The 23,105-nt window shown below is 35.1% G+C and overlaps 1 protein-coding gene across 2 annotated transcripts in view; it reads left to right on the top strand.

The window, feature by feature from the left end:
* LOC131063774 (bifunctional dethiobiotin synthetase/7,8-diamino-pelargonic acid aminotransferase, mitochondrial) overlaps window positions 1–23,105 on the top strand; it is a 228,178-nt gene that overhangs the window by 115,089 nt on the left and 89,984 nt on the right. For both annotated transcript variants that reach the window (XM_057997706.2, XM_057997705.2), the window contains exon 7: window positions 9,643–9,737. In XM_057997706.2, coding sequence (XP_057853689.2) covers window positions 9,643–9,737 — 95 coding nt within the window. The remainder of the gene's footprint in view (window positions 1–9,642; window positions 9,738–23,105) is intronic.

Genomic DNA, 23,105 nt, shown 5'->3' with positions numbered 1-23,105 from the left:
GAAAATGGTGACAGGGATACCTAAGTTGACTCAAGAACATGAAGGAATCTGCAAAGGGTGTGCCTTAGGGAAAAATACTAAGGGCACATTTCATAATAGTGAAAGTAAATCCAAAAATGTATTAGAAATTGTTCATTCTAATTTATGTGGACCTATGTCAGTACCCTCTTTAGGAGGATTTTTGTATTATGTTATTTTTGTAGATGATTATTCTAGGAAGACATGGATATATTTTCTAAAGTGTAATGAGTCTGATGAAGTCCTTAAAAGATTTAAGGAATTCAAGGCTTTAGTAGAAAATATATCAAGTAAAAGTATAAAGACTCTTAGATCAGATAATGGGGGGGGAATACATCTCTGAAAACTTTAAATTTTTTTGTAATAATGTTGGGATTAAGAGGGAGTTCACTGTTCCTTACAACCCTCAACAAAATGGGGCAGCAGAAAGGAAAAACAAAACTATAATAGAAGTAGCCAAAGCCATGATGCATGACCAAAACCTTCATACCTCATTTTGGGCTGTAGCCTCTAGTGTTGCTGTGTATATCCAAAACAGATGTTCACATTCCTTTCTTGATAACAAAACTCCTGAAGAAGCATTCACAGGAATCAAACCCGACATAGGTCACTTAAGAATTTTTGGCTGTCTTGTTTACATTCACATCCCTAAGGAGAAAAGATCTAAATTAGAACCCTATGGGAAAAAGGGAATCTTTGTTGGGTATAGTGAAACTTCTAAAGCCTATAGGGTCTATATTCCAGGTCAAAAACAAATTGAACTAAGCAGGGATGTAATATTTGAAGAGGATGTTGCATTCAAAAGATCTAAGGATGTTAATGAAACAGATGGTGAATCCCCTCAATACAGTGAAAAGAATCACTCCTTCAAGATTCCGAGTGAGACTCACGAATCAATTGAAGCCAACAATCACATTGAACCTATGGACTATATGGTTGAACCTAGGGACAGTAATGTGACTAAGAAAAGACCACTATGGGCCAAGAAGATGATTGAGGAGGCTGAAAATTATGCAGCTCCAAAAGGAACTTTTAGGGAAAGTAAAAGACCTAATAGATTCTCTAGCTATATTGCTCTAATGAGTGAAATCATAAATTTAGAGCCTTCTACTGTTGAGGAAGCCTTCCAACATCAAGCCTAGAAAGAAGCCATGACAGAAGAGTATAAGTCTATTCTCAAGAATGATGTCTGGGACATTGTGCCTAGGCCTAAGAACAAATCAGTAGTGTCTTCTAAGTGGCTTTTCAAAATCAAACATGTTGCAGATGGAAGTATTGAAAAATATAAAGCAAGGTTTGTCGCCAGAGGTTTCTCTCAGAAAGAGGGAATTGATTATGAAGAAACATTTGGTCTTGTTGCCTGGTACACTTTTGTTAGAGCTGTGATTGCTATTGCTGCATCTAAAGGATGGAAAATCCATCAAATGGATGTAAAAACTGCATTTCTAAACGGTGTAATTGAGGAGGAAGTCTATCTAGAACAACCTGAAGGATTTGTAGTGCATGGACAACATTCTCATGTTTGCAAATTGAAGAAAGCCTTATATGAGCTCAAACAGGCTCCTCGGGCCTGGTATGAAAGGATAGATCACTATCTATCAGGACTTGGCTTCTCAAAGAATGATGCAGATGCGAACCTTTACTTCAAGGTAATAAATGGAGATATGTTAATTCTTATTCTTTATGTCGATGACTTGTTAATAATAGGCGAAGAGCATCTCATCATCAAATGTAAACAAGACCTTGCAGTCGAATTTGACATGAAGGACTTAGGGCTTCTACACTATTTTCTCGGCTTAGAAGTATGGCAGCAGACTGATGAGATTATTCTAAATCAAGGGAAATACACTATTGACATTCTAAAAAGGTTTGGAATGATGGATTGTAAGCCTATGTCCACTCCCATGGAAACAAACTTACACAAGTTAAGAGAGGCAACTGCAAGTTCCGAATCAACAGATTCCACTCTCTATCGACAGATGATTGGATCATTGATGTATTTGGTCATTACTAGACTAGATATTTGTTATGCTGTGAATGCAGTTAGTCAGTTCATGTGTGAACCGAAGCAGTTACATATAGTTGCAGCAAAACACATCTTGAGATATCTTCGTGGAACAATTGGATATGGCTTAAAGTATAAAAATGTAGATCTAAACTTATACGGATATACAAACTCAGATTGGGCTGGAAGTGTGGTAGATCGTAAAAGCACATCAGGGTGTTGCTTCAGTTTAGGATCAGCTATGATATCTTGGTTTAGCAGAAAGCAATCTTTAGTTGCTCAGAGCTCCACAGAAGCAGAGTACATTGCGGCATCTATGGGAGCACGAGAAGCAAAATGGTTGAGAAAACTCCTTGTAGGATTTTTTGGACAATCCTTAGATCCTACTATCATCCACTGTGATAACCAGAGTTGTATAAAGCTTTTAGTAAACCCAGTATTTCATGACAGATCCAAACATATTGAAATACCTTATCACTGTGTTAGAGACAGGGTGGAGAGAAAGCTAATTCAGTTGAGGTTTATTAGTACTGAAGATCAAACAACAATCATTCTCACCAAGCCTCTCGCCTAAACAAAGGTAGAACACTTCAGAGGTAAGCTTGGTATGATTGAAATGTAAATTCTGAGTTTTGAGTCTCAACATTATTATTGTACTAATATATTCTAAAGATGTTTAATACAAACTCTTTTGTCATTATGGGCACTCGTGTACATCATTAAGAAGTGATGAGTTTTGAATGATACTCGCTTGTATTTCTAGTAGTTATTGGAAGGTGATGACCTTACAATAATTCTACAGTCTATCATGATAGATATCATATGGTTGATATCTGTGAACATGTCATGATAGTACATATCTCTTAAAACAATTTTCAATAGTATATCATAAGGTTGATATCTTGAATTGTTGAGATATGTCATGGTGGATACTAAGTGCTTAATATCTGTAATTATGCCATGATTTTTATACATCCCTATGGTAGGCATCATATGATTGATCCTAGTGCACATACCATATTGGATATGTTGAGTTCTGGTGAGTATCATAAGTGTTGATACTTGTAGACAATTGCTCCTGATATCATATAATGATATCCATTACACTATGCGTAGTTCTTCTATGAGTACCTTGTAATCCTCCTCCCTAGCTAAGAGGGAGTGTTGATGTTTTATAGATTCGGTCGGAGTAGTCTCATAAAATCATATGTATAAGTAATGCTGACTATTGTTGATAGGAATATATACATATTAATATATGTAATAATAATAAGTGTTCTTATTATTATATATATGAATATTTATATATACATAATTTATATTATCATTGTTTATACAAAATCAAATATGAGTACCGTATCTATATAAGTATCGATTATATTGATCAAATGAAATGATCAATATAAATTGATTCTCCACATTAATAGTTTGATGTGAATTTATCACTGTTTATATCGACAATAGTCGATCTCCCTTCTAAAACGATTATGAGAATCGTTACTTGCAGATAACAGTGATAAGTAACGATTAGGAGAATCGTTAATTGCTAACAAACGATTAGAAGAATCATTGTTTAACTGTCAACCGATAATAAACGATTAGAGAAATCGTTGTCTAACTGTCAACTAATAACAAACAATTAGGAGAATCGTTGTCTTGCATATCGGTTTATGACTTTCGATATAGAGACATCTCAATGAAGAGACATGTCTCCACGTATGTGGAGGCATGTCTATTCATCGACATGTCTCCATGTACGTAGAGGCATGTCTGTCCATTGACATGCCTATACCATAAGGTATATATATCATGATGCAGTTCGATTCTAATAGGCAAGTACAGTAATCGAAAGTGCAAGCCTTTAGATATCGATCTCCTTCATTCAGCAGCCTCTCAAATACGCTATGCATTAAGTTGTGTTCCCTTCACATGAGCAGCAACCTGCACTCAAGAGTTCATTGTCATATAGTTTAGTGAGAACCAAGTATTAGAAAATAAAAACTACTCGCATATCTAATCTGATCCAAACATTAACAGCGACGGCTTGAGCTTCATGGTGTGAGGGATAATCATAAATTAAAGTTGCACACTGGATATATTTGGAGTACGGAGCAAGGCATGTCTCATAATAATGTGATATGATATGCAATCAATTCAACTCGCAGCCTTTTTTGGGTGGGGGATTATATATTTGGCAAGAATGGTTGTAACCGCATCGCATGTTTCATTCTCTCTGAGTGATTTAGGAGCAAGGCATGTCTCATAATAATGTGATATGATATGCAATCAATTCAACTCGCAGCCTTTTTTGGGTGGGGGATTATATATTTGGCAAGAATGGTTGTAACCGCATCGCATGTTTCATTCTCTCTGAGTGATTTAGGAGTTTTAGGCATGGATACCACTGTTCTGTTGGAATCAACCAAGCAGCCAATGGCATTTCTAGGAGAGATCACGGAGAAACGGCTCCTGATGGTATTGGAGTCGAAGCACCCATTATTACTGCATGCGGTAAAGAAGATTTAATTACTGCTATGTGGTGTTGTGAATTTATTTACTGCCGCAAATATGTATACATATCTAATTTTATGTGATTGTGTATGGATGAACCCAACAAAACCTTATCTACCAATTTTTGTTGACTGAATCCGTGAACTGAACATGCAAACGTGGACCTGAACCAGTACTAGGATTGGTAACTTAGTAATGCAAATTTCTTGTGAATCTACAGAAACAAATTGAGATTGTGCCCATTTGCAAGAATATGTGAATATGTAATTGGTTTAGAAATGGTAAGAGGTCACCTTGTTATGTCCAATAAATCACAGCTTTAGTAGTCAATTGGAAGGCCATAAACTTTGTAGATAAAATATTTTTCAGCAATCTTTATGCTTTTAAAATTTGCCTATCTTCGAGAATTATATATTGGTGTTTGGTGTGATTGCTATCTAGAATTGGGGAAAGAATAGAGACCTTTAGGTGCTATTTTGGAAACTTTAAGTTTGCTGCCTTTGTGCATTGCTGGTTGATTGATCATTTTTTGAGACCATAAATTGAGCATACGATCTTTGATTTTTTGACCCATTTGAAGTGTTAAGTAGTTATCATTGAGTTGTCAAAATTTCTGGAAATTCGGTGGATTTAATTATTTTTTAATGAAAAGAAAACTACGGTTTAAAATCATGAAGTTGTTATACTTAACAACCACAATTATGATATTTCAGAAGACATTATTGATACAAAAGTGGTTATGACACTTTATAGATGGTAAAGAGATGAAATTTATCAAGAAAAAGAAAAACTTGAGTGGTTGGGAAGGGCAACTAAAATTTGTGAGATTATCTTAGTCATGTCTCTAATAAGCTACAATGCAATATTAAGCAGTCAAAATCTCCCAAGGATAAGTGATTACTGAATGGTAGGTTGAGAATAGTTGATGCCATATTTGCTTGGGCTTGTTGCGTTGATAGTGGATGCCATCTTTTGAGTTTATATAATGGATTGCTTAAAAGCTTTGATTATTTATGAGATCTATAGAATGGTTAGCTTGTTGCTTCTACACATGTTATCTATATAAGGAGAACATGTTATGAGTTCATTGACAGTCTCTTGTATCTGATTTTGTGGGATTCTTCTTTAAATAAGGTGCCTATGATGAGCAATGTCGATGCCATTGGTACAATCCAAACTGTTGTAATATGCACTCTACTTCTTTTTGTTTGTTCTCTAAATGCTGAATGTGAGGTTATTTGAAGATAATGCAATGATGCAACGATAGATAGTTTTGCAATATTCCTGAAAGAAAATAAACACGAAAATATTCAATATTTGAAATACCCTTAAGTTCGAAATTACTTTCAGATTTGTTGCAGAGTTTGGACAGCAAAAGTCAATGAAGCTAACAATACCCAAAAGGCTAAATAGCTTCAAAATGATATTACAAACATACTTAGTAGGTGCAATACATTACAGGTCTGAAACAAACTCTAAACCAGCAAGTTAGGGTTTTGAGAATGGCTGCAAATCTCTTCAAATCTGCGCTTCTCCCCACAGTGAATGATGTCCTTGCATTTACTATCCCTAGGCAGTGCCAATCATGCCCACAAATAATCCAAACCCTAGACGTTTGGTCCCTGGGCTTAAAACATCCCTCCTCTAGTTTTACTGCCAGCCAAGGAATGGTACAGCCAGCAAAAAGAAGGAAGAGCTACAACAAATGTCTTAAAATCTGCTCCTCTGTGCTTAGGAGTTGGTCAGTAAGTCCTCTCTTGAAGCAACCCGAAGATACAAGCATGAAAATCTATGCAATAAAGCTCCTATGTACTCTTTGAATGAAACTACTTGCAAATCCATGAGGAAATATCTCACTTTTTAAATGGATGTCCTTGGTGAAGGTTTCTGTCATCACAATGCCCTTGGAAGAACGCTGTTCAACCTACAATATTTCTTCATAAAATTCTAAAGCATAATTTGTAAATGAGCTCCCAAAAGCTCTTTTATTTTCCCTTCTTCAATTCCAATGCCCCTCTTGGGAAAATAGAACACCTTATTAAATTTTAAATCTTCCTTTTGTCTCCCACATTAGACACCTTTTTAAAATAAATCATTAATGCACTTTTAATACTCCTTCTATCCGCTTGGTGTCCATTTAAGTAACTTTTTAATATTTGATAACGTTAAGTTAAATATTTAATTTAACTTTATAGCTTCAATATTATTAAATACAATAGTATCCTTTGATTAAAAAGTATCACCAACTTAATATTAAACCCATCCACGAACTATCCCAAGATGAAAGCATTGCCAACTGACCAAGTCAGTGCCCAAATAGTAAAAATGGACCAATTGCCTGAAAAAGCTACTGAAAGTGTCATTTGGAATCTCTTGACACTGAACTCATTGCAGCACTCAGAAATGCCAAAAAGGCTACACAACATGGTCTCTAAGATCTATGGAGACCCCTAACCAAATCACATTAGCCTTTGGGAACTCGAGGAATAGTCTGTGTCCAACGGTCAACCATTTAGGAAGGGGACATTGCAACTCTAGGCTTGAATGTTGCTACTCAATTTTTGATGTTGGTGTTCTTTGATTCTTGTTCTTGGGAGGTTATAGCTTACTTATGTGCACTTAGCCATTTGAGCACTTCGGTTCTTTCTTATGGCCATATGCAGCATCGTTATGTGCTTGGATTTTTGTGCTCTTTGATTCCATTCTATTAGGGGATGGAGCATACTTATATGCACTTGTATTTTGCCTCAAGTTTGTGTTTAAATTTCTGGGAGGTTCAAGCTGATTGGATTGATGCTTTTGTATCTGATTATGTGTTTTTATATGTAATAGATTTCCCTCTTATACTTCTTGTGGCTTGTGCGAACTTGTTACAAATTAGCTTCATGTGATGTGTGGTGATATTTCATGGAATTTCATTTTTTCTTGACCCAACTAGCTTTGGATGTGGTCGAGTGATTATTTGACTTATTGATTTTTTTGAAGAATTTTTGCTAATTGGCTTTAGAGTTGGTCCTTTTTGGTTTGGGTTGAATCCTAGTAGCTCTTGCATAAGATTTCACAATTTGTGGCAGATTTATTTAGTTCTTAGGTGATCTTTCATTTTTTGAAGTTAAGGTCAAATGTAAATATATTTTGTGGAGTTTGAGGTGGCTATTTGTAGACTATTTTATGTTGATTTCATCTTGGCTTTCATTGTCATCTTGTAGTCAAGACTCTAGGAGATTGATTTGGATTTGATGGTTTGTGTTTCTTTTCTTGTGGATGGTTGATTATAGTGTTCAATAGGGGCATGTAGTTGTGGGTTTGGGTGATGTCCTAAGTACTTAGGGATTTGGAGGGGATATCCTCTCACCCCCCTTTTTGAAAGTTTTGGGGTGCTCCTAAAATGAGGGAAATATTGTGGACTTCATTTTCTATTCAGTGTTTTTGGGGACTCCCTTGCATCCTTTGGACATCCTAGTGTCGCTTTGCCATTTGAAGGACTTTAGGGGATCCCCTAGAGCAGATGCGTAAAAATCCACAAAAAGAAACTGAAAAACTTTTACAACAAACAAAACCATAAAAGAGGGGATCCACCAAAGCTTGCCAACCCTAAAAACTTTAAAGGCTACGACTATTGTTGTTTTGCATTCACCAAAAGAGAAGAGTAAGAGCGGTTTTCGAGATGTCTATTGAAGTTGGAACAAGAACTCTGTTTTTTAATCTCAGTGTTCTATGAACCTATGTACCATGTATGATGCAACATTTATTTTTGGCATCTCTCATAATAAATCATGTTACATATTATTTTTATGATTATCAAAATATTAGATGGATTTTGGAATCAACGAATTAATATTGTACTTTTTAGAATTTCAGCTCAATTTGGTTTATTTATGTTGTTTTTAGGTTTTATTGATTTATTTATTTTTAAAATTCAAAAGTTTGTTTTGTATTAGTTTAACAGACATCCTTCCATTCACAAAATTCAAAGAAACACTTGTTAATGATTGTTGGATTTAGCAGGTTGAGCACTATTGAAGTGGACTTGGCAAAATTTGATGCCATACTGACTTTGAGAGTGATTTGCAACCATAGAGCATGGATGATACTATGTCCTTGCTGGCTTCAAGAGGTTACCCTTGGGGGGATGCTTGCATAACACCATATTCCTTGTGCCTTCCAAGACCAGTTTAAAGAAAGTGTTACTGAATATTTGCTCATTTCATATAAACCTGCATTTTTAGCAGGTTCATAGATTCACTAGTTATGGATGTACATTGAAATACCTGAGGTTAGGATTGATTTACCCCCTTGAGATAGTGAATTGTAGTATATGCTTGAGTTTGTTGCTTGTGAAACTCAGTTAGACAGCCTGATCTTTCTTGTTAAGAGCCTGATCTTTCAAAACTAAGTGGTTTTACTTAAGATGTTATATCAAATTTATTTATAAAATATAAATACTTTTTCTTGTCACAAACCATACTCACTACACATTATACCTTCATACGGGTTTTCACAACATATACATATCATATATGTGCTAGTTTGAATAAACAAGGTCTTACCTTTATAAAACAATAAAAGGGCTTACCTGGTAAAGTGTCAAAATGTGGATATAATATCCCTATTGTTGTTGTACACTCGCAAACATGGAAGAAGGGAGTGTAATGATCCTAATAAAGCCTATAAAACATTGCTATGAGTTGTCGTTTTGTTATCTGATATTCCCACTGTCTCAGAATAGTTTTCAGTTTCTATATCATTATAATACTCGATATATAGGGTATATTCTGTGCAAGACATCAATGGTTTCTTGTTTAGATGCTACTAACATTTTTACTCTGTATCTGTATTTTTGAGCAGTGTGCTGTCATCCAGAGTGGAATGATCCCTAGCTACATCTCTTAGTTGACACCAGTTCTAATTATTTTGTGAATTGACATATTTAGCCTTTTGGGACTGAAACCAAGGTCCATTAGGGAAGTTGTCAAATTAGTTAGAAGTGCTGAATTCAATCACTCACGTGGCAATTTTTTTTGCATATATGCCTTTTTGTTTGTTTTGAATTTGTGGTGTAGTTCATATTTTTATCTTAAATGATTAGCGTCTTGCCCAATTTTCAGGTTCTTGCTCTTAGGGGATCATATCATGGCGACACTTTGGGTGCCATGGAAGCACAAGCGCCATCAGCCTATACTGGATTTTTCCAGCAGCCATGGTATGAGTAGATTTTATTTTAAGATTAATATAAAAGAAATAACCATATTGCTGTATTTTATCCTGTTATCTTACAACCCCCCTTTACAGTACCTGTTCTGCTTTTCTGGTACTCATTTTGTAAAAGTAAATGGTAAAATGAGAACTATAAAGTCATTTATATAATGAATAATTTTATTCTAATGTATTAAGAAGTAGAATTGAAAATAAGTGGCACACTATTTTATTGGTTCATGTTAGTCAATTGCATGCTTTTGACTTCTCATAAATGGCGTGGGTCTACTCTTGGATATTGGAAATTTGTTGTATAGTCAATTATTTTTGTTAGAAAAATATAGTGCTCCTATTTTTGATTGATGTACCAGGTAGTGAAATAGATATGAGGGTTTCCAGTATGAGGAGGTTCACAATAGTCGGGAAATGACCATTCGTGGCTTATTACATCATCAATCAATTTATTGACTCATTACAATACTTATGTTACATGATTGCATCTAATATATTTGGTCAACCTTTTATGAACCCATTTAACCATGCCTACATTTTCACCTTATCCAGACTGGTGAACCTCTTTCTGAAAGATTAGTGTCATGTATGCACTTCGGTCAGAGACAGGAGTCAACCATGACTAACATTGACTGCAACACATTGGGGACTCTTAGGTTTCTGAAGTCCTTAGCATTAGCGTCTTTCCACTTAGAAAAGTCTTGTGGGGCAATAGTGAGATCAGAGAAATATGCCTCTATAAAGTATATAAGCTTTACTGATATTTTACTTTCATATTTGATGAATTTACATCTGAGTCTTCTCAAGTGTCTTTTGTTTTGTTCTGTGATTCATAAATTCTGTTACGAGTTAAACATCTTTATATGAGCTCATTTGGTGTAAAATTTCTTCAATGCTGCTATCCTCAACTGCAAAATGAGTCTTTAATACTGTAAGATACAACAAGTCACAGGTCAAGAAAAATGAGTAAGCTGACATGACATATGCTGAAGCATTGTTATGATTTTGCCTTTATCTGGAAACTGCTATCAAGAGAATACCTAAATCCTAGCTGATTCTTGATTGGTGCGGTGTAACAATATTCATAAACCAAACTGCTTAAAACACCAAAATGGCTACATGCATGACCACAACGCTACATGACATGAGGTCTCAAGGCATGGGAGCACAACACTTGTAGCTAGAGATTGATAGAAGACTAGACTATCTTATTTTCAAAACATTTAAGATAAAATCGCAGTAGACAGAATGCTGCAAACAATAGAATATTTGCCTTTCTGTCGGTGCTCAACAACATGTAATTGAAAACTCAAGCAATGGAAAACAACACATCCAATTTGTGGCATTAGTCTGAAGAAAAAATCACCTTGGTTCATAATCATTATAGTGAGTTCCAAAAGTTCTATTGTGCTAAGTGATGTAGAAGCATCCTAGGCCTAAAAGCAATCTCACATCAACCAATTTTTTATATTTTTTGTTTGTTTGTCTTTTCAAGTTTTCATGTTTGCTGCAGTCATCTTATTCATGCCATAGTCATCAAACAATGCACTCCAATTCGTAAACAATAATCTTGCAGCGCTATAATGATCCCTGTTAAGTTTTGATCAGATTTGAATGAGCAGGTAATTTTAAATTTTATTTGTGCTTTTGATCACAATCTGATATCAATGGATGATATATATAATCCATAGTCTGACTTATGTTCGATCTACTGATGTGTATCTGATCTGCCTCTGAACGAATTCGGCCTGCTACAATGAATTCGATCTAGTCACAAGTGAATTCAGTCCGCTATGTATGCATGCCGATCTGTTACTGCTGTCTATCTTGAATAAGCTGTGTTCGATGTTATATCGCAGTATATACTGTACTCAGAATATATAGATATATACACAGCTTATATAAACCTATCACAGTCTTTATCTGACCAGCCTGACACAATGATCACCCAGATCACAGTATATAATCACACTGGTCTTCACCCAACATAAGCCTTCCAAGTTAAGTACAAGCTATAGGTGAAAATGATTGATACTAGTGGCAAACCTTCTAGAACAGTTAGAATTAGACACTTAATATTAAAGTTGGTGGTGGATTTCACAGCTGTATAGAAACCAAGTCATTTCAAACTCAGAAATATGGTAATATGACGAATAATGTAACCATATGATTTTAGCTAAATGCTAATATATCTGTGCAATCACAACAATGCTGCAAAATTAGATAGAACAAGAACAATAATGATATTAAATTGAAATTAAATAAATAAAGAACCTATGATGGGGCTACAAGATGGTATGATTTCTCATCTGAGACTAGTACGACCACATTAAAGTTTGAAACTTTGGAAACCTTGATAATGCAGCAACTGGTACAATGGGTAGCAATATAGTTCAACTACTTGCATAAGCTTTGATTCTTTTTGGAAGGTAGTTGGTATAATAGGCTTTACATTATATCTTCATCGCCTTCCAATGTTTGATCCTTTTTTAGTGGTACAGCACCATCCTAATTGGTATGACAACCAAGTAAAAGACTTTGAAATGATTTTTGGAATTTATGTCACGCCCTACAATATTACTACTTTTCTTCAAGAGTATGGTAGATGGCAAATGTATGGCTCCATCCAAGAGCTACATTACAAAAGATTATTGGTATGGTGGTCTAAAACAAAGTAGATTTAATACGAAAGTGGCGGCTAATTTCAATGGCATGACACTTCTAAGTGAAAAGAAGATTTCAAAAATGTCAGATAGGCAACAACTTTGAATAAGCTTAGTATTAAGTAAATATTTTGGTACCTTTTTGAAGTACGTTAGTTGGGAAGAAAAAGTGAAAACTAATACATTATTCGATTTGTCTTTTTTTCCTATACGGACCTCAAGTTAATTAATAGATATTACCTTACATTTCGGCCTCCCCAAATGAAAGTTGACATTGGTACAATTGGGATAAACTTGGTATGACTAGTTAAAAAAGAGGAGAATAACAACATAACTGGTATGATTAGACTAGCAATGGTATAACCAAGCCAATAATGAAATATTTGTCCTTAAAACTAAATAATTAAAATATTGTAAAATCAACCAAATTCATCTAAAGTATAAATTTTTTAAACTTACTGTGAATTCTTTGACAACTTGTAAAACTCCAACAAATTTGAAATGTGGAAGTCATCTTCATATGATATTCTATAATCAGCTCAAATTGCAAGATTTCAATATAACAATCCTTGGATAGAATAATTCCTATTAATCGAAGGGTTTTAGTCCCGCAACCCACGTGAGAAATTTAGAGGGTTTTTGTCTTCCAAATCTCTATGCCAAAAGGGTTTTCTTCATTAGGTGGAAAAGATGAATGCAAATGCTCAATCTTCAAGAAAAGGGTTTTGATAACAGGACAAAACATATTCTTCTATGCCAAAACCTCCTTTTATAGAATCATTGAGGGAAAATAATTGAATATTATTTTTTTTTTCTTTTTTCCTTCAAAACTTATGCGAGAAGTGTCTAGAAAGAACTTAAAAAAAAATAATTTAGACCTCCATTCTAGTGATGCTTTAAAACCTTCTAATAATAAGACATAAGTTACCTTTCAAGAATATAACATAAAGTTACTATTCAGGAAATTTGAACGATTAAATTATTTCCTTAACTCGATAAGGGGAGATAAGAGTCTGCCCTTCCCAGCATTGCTTGCCCTCAAGCAATATTGGCCCCTTTGCTTTGATTCTCCTCATCTGAAAACCTTACTGATATGAGGATCCCAAATCATTTTTGGAGGATGATATGTCCATCTGCCCAATTTATCAAATAGTGGGAAATCTTCTCTAAACTCTTCCATTATTTGTTTTTCATTTGAAATTTAAAACTTGCTCAGGGGTTACTTTATGTGTAAAATGCACTCTCCATGTCTCCATGGTGCCACTCTAGTATTAAGAGTTAGAATTTCTGCCATGGTTATTTTATGCACAAAATCTACAATAAATAAAGTTTGTCACCCTAGGTAAGCATTGAATTTCTAACCTTTGATACGCTTCCAAAGGAAACTACACTACTTGGGAATACATTGCTTTACAAGAATAATATGTTTGGCCATCAATTGCCTCCCTCTAAACATCCTCTTTCAATTTCTTGATGGGTGCCTTGCAAACTTGTCAAGAAATTGGAATGACGGCTCCATGAATAAGAATAAAACCAATAAAATAAGGGATTGGGTGATAACCCATTTCCCACTTCATGTCAAACTTCAATGAGCTTAAGTTATCTCAAAAAATCACTTGCATCCCATATTCTTACATCTAGAAAACTTTGAGTGAAAGGATCTGTGTACCCTTTGCTATGAGTGGTGTCATTTACCTTTTCTCTATATATTCAATGATGACAGGAATCTTGCAAAGATATTAAATCTCTACTAGAATTTTTACCTTGATGCTTTGACAAGAATTTTTAGGTTCCATCTATTAGAATAATAATTTGTTATTATCTCTTTAATGGTCAATATTGTAATATTAGCATAATCTTAGTTAGATTAGCTAGTTTCCTTTTTTGTCATCTGTGATCGATTGTTTCTTTTAGAAACATCGTATCTGTAATTGCTATATGTACATTTGATTCTTTGTGAACATTTCAAGCAATTACCATTTGATTAACATGGTATTAGAGTGGGAAGGTTTTTTTTGAAAGATTTTTGTCATTCTAAAACTTTTCGTTACAATCTTCTAGTGAAATTTTTTTCAAAGGTCCGTGTGTTTTTTTTGTTTTCGAAGGTCGTTTTTGTGCATGCAGTCATTTTTTTTTGGTTCGACGGCTCTGTTGCGTAGGGACAATCGTGCAACCCTTTTGTGCATGTGACCTTAGGGTTTCGATTTCCTCCCTGTGCGATGGGACTTTTTTTGGTTTCGGAGAGTTCGCGAGCACAAAATCATGACAACATTCTGTTCTTTTGTGCACAACGGTTTCTTTCTGCAAAACGGGCAATGCTTTTTTCGATTCCGTGACTTGTCTTTGTTCCTGTTCGTGTGTGATTTTATTTCGTGACCTGCGATCCATCTTTTGCACATGATTGTGTATACCCATACGACGAGTCGGGATTTGACACAATTTTTCTTGCGTTCTTCGTGTTTTGATTGCGTTTGTCTCTTTGAGGCCCACATGACCTCCATTTATGCTTGCAACCTGTGCAACAACTTGTGATTCAGGCCCGCATTTTTTGTTCGGCTGCATTTGTGTGCGGTTTTTCAGCACTAGGGTTTCGAACCTAAGTTTCATATCGTGCGGCTAGGGTTTTATTACCAGTCCGAATAGATTGCAAAGTTTTCTGAGATCATTGCTAGGGTTTGAAACATATTTTTGGATGTGCTGTTTTTTACAAAAATAATTTTCCATTATTTTTTTGGGGTTTCAAAAATACGTGCATTGGGATGTGTGCCAAGACTTGTTTACCTTGACATTTGTGCCAAAATTTTGCCTGTTTTCTTTGCATTGGGATTTATGCTTGGTGTTTCGTGCAAGAAGATTTTGTGCCTCTTCTGTTTACATCGTTTTTCATGTCTAGAAAAGCATGCAAGATGGCGTCTATGACCAATGTTATGTTTGAAGGCTGTCAATGATTGAACGACCACAACTACAACACTTGGAAGTAGCGAATGATGACCATCTTTGAATATCGTCACCTTGATGCACTTGTTCTGGGTATGGAATCTAGTCCTGCAACACCCAGACAAGATTAGGACAAATGTAACATGTATCATCTAGCAACTAAAAGTTTGGCAACATCAAACCATGAGAAACTTGCAAAAACTAACAACTAGAAGTTTTGCAACAATATGGAATAATGAACTGAAATTTAGAAGCATGAAATTCTAGTTAAATTTTTTTTTGAAACATAATGAAATAAATTTAACTAGAAAAGATGTAAAACATTTGCATAAGAATAATTTCATAGACATTACAAGGTACATCATAAGCAAATTCTCAAGAGAGGTTTAGTGTTTATAGTGTTTATACTTTTCCTGGTTCCATTCTGAACTCTAGATGATCTTTACAATATTGAGAGAGGGAAAGTATCATCATGGCGCTTTTCCACCTAATTATGGACTTACTAGTCCCTTGTTCTATTTCCAACTGGAGGGGTTGGACCCTTTGCAGGGATTTTAAAGAAGTTGGTTCTAATGCCATCTGAGACTAGTGCTTGACCCTACACAATCCCTAGTTGATCACTCACCATAGGCTACTCCTAACTTGTATGACCTCTAATTGGGTTGTATATCTGGATCAAAAGAATTGACCGACGCTTATGGTTTGTAGCTAAGTCACTGTGTTTGAATTCAAATTCGAGTTCGACAACCATAATTTTCGGATGAAATTCGGCAAGGGTAAAAAATCGAAAAGAAATTCGGCATTAAATTCACCTTATATTTTTTTTAAAAAAAATATAAGCAATAAATTGAAAATGAATAATATAATAATATTAGTATGCTAATATATTTATCTTATTATATATACTAAAAAAATTAAACATTAAAGAAAATAAATAATAAATATATTATAATAATAAGTTTAGTTTAAATATTTTAAAATATTAAGTTTTAACATATTGACTAATAAACAAAATTAAATAACAAGTCGAAAACATAGAGTATAAATAATTTTAATTTGATTTGAAAGAGCAAAACAATTAAAATAAGAACAAAATGTAAATAAATAGTAACCCTCTTCATGAATATTCCTGAAAAATCGACTCGGATGAGAGAGGAGGAGAATGAAGCCTATTGGTCTTGATTTTGGGTTAGCTGTCTTGATTTGGGAATAAGCTTGACATAAAATGGATGCATACGGATTTTGTGGGCAGTGCTTCATCCATATCGCTACTCTCCCGGGACCAGATTTAATGCCAAATTACTCCGCTAATCTTATGTTCAGATTAAAGTTTAAACCATTCGGAATTATGTATACTGTGAATCTCCTGGGTAGTAGAAGGCAACGACAACTGGCGGAGCTTTCCCTTCTTTCAACACTATTTTATTTGAACAAATTTAGCCCTTTTTACTGTACCGAATTAATGACGAATTTCAATGAATTTTTATTTATGTTTTGAAATCCGCCGAATTTCAAACTTCATGCCTAAAGTTCTGCGAATGGGGTGACACAGGTTTGTAGCATCACCTTGGCCATAGGATTTAATTGTTGCAACATGCCAATGCATGTAGTCATTGTTCGTCACCCTACTTGGCTAGACTTAAACCTATGAAGGTTTTCCAAGCCATCATGCCTAGAGTTGTAACATGCCAATGCATGTAGTCATTGTTCATTGTAATGGACACCCTAGGATGCCAGTCTGATCCAAAATCTGGAAGTGATTCTCGTTGAAGTTTGATTTTTAATTTTCATTGTTTTTATTTTTATTTTTTTTGGTTGGTTTGAGGGTTTTCTGCTTTTTTTTTAATTTTTTGCAATGATTGCGACTGATAACTATTTGCAACAATGAATTGAAAAAACTAGAAACCACAATAAACTTCTGTATAAATAATTACCAACAAATGTAAACTTCAAACCCCTGACTTTTTATTTCAATAAACCAGAATTACACAATCCAATGGATTTATGGTCCGTACCGGGCAAGAATGGAGCTACTGTAGGTACTGTACGACCTGATATTGAGGTTTGTACAGCCCAGATTATTGTGGTTTTCGCCCAGCAAGTCTGGAATCTTAAGAACTTTTCTTCCAACGCCCAGATCTGCATTGTGTTGGTGCTGCTGAAGTTCTTTCTTGACATGATTTGCTAAATTTCACCACCAAATACTCAGAACAGGCCCTGTACGGCTGGTGGAATGATGTGTGCAGGTACGACTAGGCTGAGAACAATCAGCAAATGCTGCTGCAGGCTCAAAACTAAATTTTGATCCCGATATTGTCTCCTTTCCAACACCTCAATAGACTAATCTATCAAATCGACCCTTGGGAATGATGAACTTGCTGTTGAAAATGATGAATTCTCTTCAGAATGTGAAGCTAGGGCTACATCTAGCGTTCCTAACTCCCAAGAATGGACGTTCTTGAGGGTTTCTGCTGCTCTAACACACTGGTTCAGAGCTCACAATCTCCAATATTAAAATAATCTTCAACCATAATGAATCAATCCCCCTCTTCTCTCTTTTTATTCATTCTTCTTTTCCCTCTCAAAAGTCGATCCTTTTCCCTCCAAGAGCTTTTGAAATAATAATAAAATATTCTTTATTTTAATGTCTAATAACATTATTTCCACTCCTAGAGTTCGATCCACAATGAGGGGTCTATTAATCATAAAAAGGGGGCCAAAGTTATTAATAATAACTTATTACTTATTGGCCTAGGGAGGTGTGACTTGAAGGCCACTTATTCTTTATTATAAAGTTAAGTGATTAAGTTGATCACTTTAACTATTTATTTAATTAAATCCCAAACTTAGGAAATAAGTAATATTTCCCATTTTATTCATAAAAAGTGCCTTGAGACTCCAAATTGTGATTTGACTGAAGCCACTTGTTCTCTGATGATGCCATGTCACTAGGAGCTAACTGGCAATAGCTCCTAAAATTTAGGACCCCTTCCTAAAAATAGGAAATGCGACAAAAGTTGCCAGAATGGTTCCGGGGGTCTGCTGATGCCTACCAGGTAACTCATGACTTGTCCCTAAAAAATAGGGATTCCTCCTAAAATTTAGGAGATCACCCAAAATTGCTCAAACAGGCTCATAAAGTCCTGATGTGTCTGTCTCTGCCGCTGAATGGGCTCCCTGCTCACTCTGCTGGCCTACAGGAGCTAGGTATAGGCCAACCTCCACTGCTGACTGCTCTGTCTAAGGAGGGGACATTACATTCATCACCCTACTCGGCTAGACTCAAACATAAGAAGGTTTCTCAAGCCATCATGCCTATCTCTGGTGCCAATTGCATTCTGACTCTAAAGAGTCTCACTGGCTGGCATTCATGTTTAGACACAAGTTTCACATGCTGGTCAAACAGACTCATGGTGACATTATCTCTTATGGAATAACTTTCCATTTAACAATTTCGTAGGTTATTAAAATATTGAGTTCACACTTGTGCTCTTGAGTTAGCAACCTGCTGACTCATGAGTACAAGAATGGAATCCTTTGTTTTATAGTAATGCAGAATTCACTATTCCACATTTTTATATGTCATATTCCTTATTAGATTTTAACAGTCTTAAATTGCAACCGTTGTAATAATTGACATTTTACAATAGTTTCATTACTTTTTTCTTATGAAGGTATTCGTTGGTCATAAGAAACATATAGAGATAAAAATAAAGGGTCTTAATTATTTGTTGGATTGTTTTGGAGTATACTTTGTTTTAAAAGAAAAACATAATCCATGACAAGGATGAGACAACCTAATCACCTAGACTGACCAATAGGGTTTACCTGGTTAGATACTAAATTGACGGCGTGAAACCCTATCTCACCTCAACAAGTCTCAACTTACAAGTTAGGATTTTAGATGGCATTAGGTTCTTCTTTTGTTACCTCCTGACCTGATGATACTCTCCCTCACTTCTTGGAGGATGACAACTTTATTGCATCCACTCGGTCAAAATCATGTTAGCCCGAAATCTTGGCATAATGTTAACATTTGCATATTTTGATAACAAATCAAGTCATATGACATAATGATTGGATCCAAATCATACTCATGTGCATTGTGAATCACCATTCAACAATATTAAATAACAAGTATCATTGCATAAAACATCATTAAAATATTTAGGGCACAAGTGGGATGTAACATATCCGTCCCCTTGTGAATCATCGTCCTCATCGGGGAACCCAAAACGGAGGACCTTAGATCAATCAAAAAATTTTCAAAACTAAGGATGAGAAAGTGCGCTCTAAATTCCCAATTATAAGCCTAGACTCTTTAAGACTCTCCCACTTTTCAATTGATGTTAATGATGGCCACTTTAGAAGAACTAAGTCCAAGGTTTTTGGGAAAGATGATAACCTTATTTGTTTGACAAAAACAATGAAAGAATAAGAAACAAAAGAGTACAAGAAAGGCCATGCCAATCAAAGGCTATTTTTCACATTCCAATTTGGAGAATATTTTGGATGGTATTGAGAATAACCTTTAGACTCTCCTTTAATTTACTTTTTTTAAATCCTAATTTGGGAGACGATCTGCGTGCCCAAAACCAACACTTGGGCTTTTGATTCATTATTTGTACCCATCACCAATTTTTCTGAAGTTTGCTATAATGAGTTACCTCAAGCCATCCCAAAAGATGCAACTCACACTTCAGAAACGTAGTATATATGTATATATAGTCGGTTATATTTTTGGTATAGGTATTGGTACAGTTATAGATATATTCCCAAATCCAATTGTAGTGAACTGGGAAAAACAAATGGTGAACTACAAAACCCAAATTGGCAACATAGCAATGTTAACCATTCAAGCACAAAGTTGTTCAACCCTTCTCTTTGAGATCTTCAATGATGGGTTGTAATGTCCCCTTCCTAATTTGCCCTAAAATTTGCCTTGAGATCGCAATTACAACAAATTAGGGTTAGGGTTACGCCTTACCAAATAAATATCTCTTTAATGATGCAATCTTGGATTTGAATCTTGCAATCACAACATGAACAACATTTGCAAATATATACATATATGTTTTTAATTATTAGGGTTAGGCAAGTACATCATATTCATAGATTATCAAGACTAAGAGTGGATGTCTACCGCAATGCTCTTTCTTGGCGGCTTGTATCTACTTTCCTCATTAATGTCTCATCCCCCGAAAGACACTTGCTATCTTGTGGAATTTTGTGGGGGTTGTAAGTGGGTTACTTGGCTCTCTATGTAAGTGCCCTTTTGTCCTAGGAGCCATTACAGTCAACTCTAGAATGGCCTACTTACTTAGCCTTGTATACCCCTTTTGCTTACACCCCTGGCCCTTCGTACAAGATGGATTTCAGACAATCAGGCATATCTTATATTCTGTCATATAATCATACACTTAAGCATTATCTATTCTGCATTAGCAACATTTATAAATTTACCACCAGCGGTTGTGAGAGTATAGAGTGCTGAGAAGGGCAGATCTGAACGTAATATCAGACTGCTGTTTTAAGCCTGATCTCAAGATGAATTCCTTTGATGCATTTGCTATTGGATGACTAGAGGTTTGATCTGAAATTCCTTTATTTCCTTTATCAGAATTATTTCTTCTCCGATCTGCTGAATGTCTTCTTTGGTGTGATTCTGCTTGTGTCCTTTCTTCCTCCCTTCATTCCATATCCTTTTATCCTATTTTATTGAGGAGACACATCTCTTGGAAAAGAGACATCCATTTAGAGGGTCATGCCTCCTCATTGTTGTCTTATCAGATCTGCACTTCTTATTAGAATCAGATTTGCACTTCTGATTCCCTTCGGTATCCCCCCCTCAAATGAGGTTTTCTTCTTCCTTTTATATCCCATATTTGAGGGAGTCACAACTTTTCATTTCATGTCTTTTGACCATTTATTAACTTAATGTTTAATTATATTCTTATAGATTTAAATATAATTTTTATTTTATATTCTTTTGTATTTTGATTTTATTATTATTATTTAATATTATTCAAAGCAGGGACATTACATGGGTGCCACAAGAGATGAGGTGAAGCTAATAATGAATGTGAAACCAATCACACTCATTCAAGACAGTACAATAATCTAAGTTACCGGTTCGGGTTCGGATTCGGGTACGGATTCGCGGATTCGGCAAAAAAAAAAAAAATCTTGGGTACGGGTACGGGTATGGGTTCGTCCGTACATATATATATATATATTTTAATTATATATATATATAGCCATATACTATATATATGGTCAATATATACAATCCATACAAAAATAAAATATACAATGTGACTTTCCATACATAAATGATAAATGATAAATCCATAATTATTAATTGCCAATGCCAATAAATATTCATATATCGCAAATGTAATCAGTAAACTAATAACTAAAGTCTAATATCATATTCATAATTTTCAAAAAAGATAATATTCAAGTTTCAACTCTTTTTTAAAAAGTCATAAAGGGGCGGATTAGAGTTTTATTAAAAAAAACCTATTTGAAAAAGTCTTTTTTTATTGTTTTTTTGACCCGTGGGCCTTGTTTTTGGGAAACCACGGGCTTGGGTTCATGCGGGTCCTCCTGGGCTCACCCAGGTCCTTCCCATGTGGTCGGGTTCCCTGTGGGTCTTGCGGCGCAGGACCCACAGGGAACCCTACCACCTGGGAAGGACCCGGGAGGAACCCAAGGAGAACCTGTGGAGAACCAGGCAAAAGGGGAAGAACCGGTAACTTAGACAATAATCAAGCAACATGCAGAGAAAAACAACACAGAAATGTATTGGCCAAGGACATCATGATTGACCAATAAATCATGATGTCATCTTTGAGTTATAATAGTCAACTAACGGTAGTTTTCAGTTTCCTTATAAGAACCCATGTCTTACTTTGATCCCTAGCAAAACCGAGAAGCTCAGTCCTCATCATTTTTTGAAGATAGTAAAATACATAATCCTCTTCATTCATACTGGAGCTTGAGGGTGGAAGGAAGACAGTGGGCATGTAAGCTCTTATCCAACATGTTAAATAAATGCAAGTGAGGTAATTCATTGCTGTCCTAAGCTTTGAAATTCTGCAGTGGATTGTATTGGATTTTCAAAACTATAGTTTTCCCATTTACGTTACCATCTAACTCTCCTTGGAGATTGGATAGCTAGGTCATGTTGAGGATGTTTTGAGGATCGACCAATATTAATCTCTAAAGAGTGAGCATACAATCATGAAGCACAGTTGAAACATCAAAAGCTAAGAGGAAAGATTTCTTTGATGTTGACTTGCCAAACTGTAAACAGTTTGGTCACAAAACTTGAACATTTTATTTAATGGATTTGAAATTCCCATTATTTTCTAGTGCCTGTGTATTTCTAACATCTATAGGATCCTATTACTTACAAGGGGTGTGTGATTATTCAGATCATCTTTCAAAATACTGGAAGAACCATAAAATTGATATTCCTTAATTGTACCAACGTGGGCTGGACAAATCTATAGTCTCTCCACTAAAAATGGTAAAGCTTTACAAATAGAAAGGTAACGTAACACTTACACTAATATTGTTGTAAACCCATGTCAAATAAAGGTCAAATGGACCAAAATACAGTGTTGTACTTTTCTTGTTTCCTTAAAACTTTACCATAACTGCCCATTGATGCCCTAGCCAAAAATAAATTTGTAATTTTTTCATAGGGAAGTTGTTTGAACTGTTATTTTATGATCATATCCTTCCAATTTGTCATA

This window comes from Cryptomeria japonica, chromosome 5 (assembly GCF_030272615.1).
Source record: "Cryptomeria japonica chromosome 5, Sugi_1.0, whole genome shotgun sequence".
In the NCBI taxonomy this organism is placed as follows: domain Eukaryota; kingdom Viridiplantae; phylum Streptophyta; class Pinopsida; order Cupressales; family Cupressaceae; genus Cryptomeria; species Cryptomeria japonica.
The sequence above is the reverse complement of the archived record's forward strand: the minus strand, read 5'-3'. Positions and strand labels throughout refer to the sequence as shown.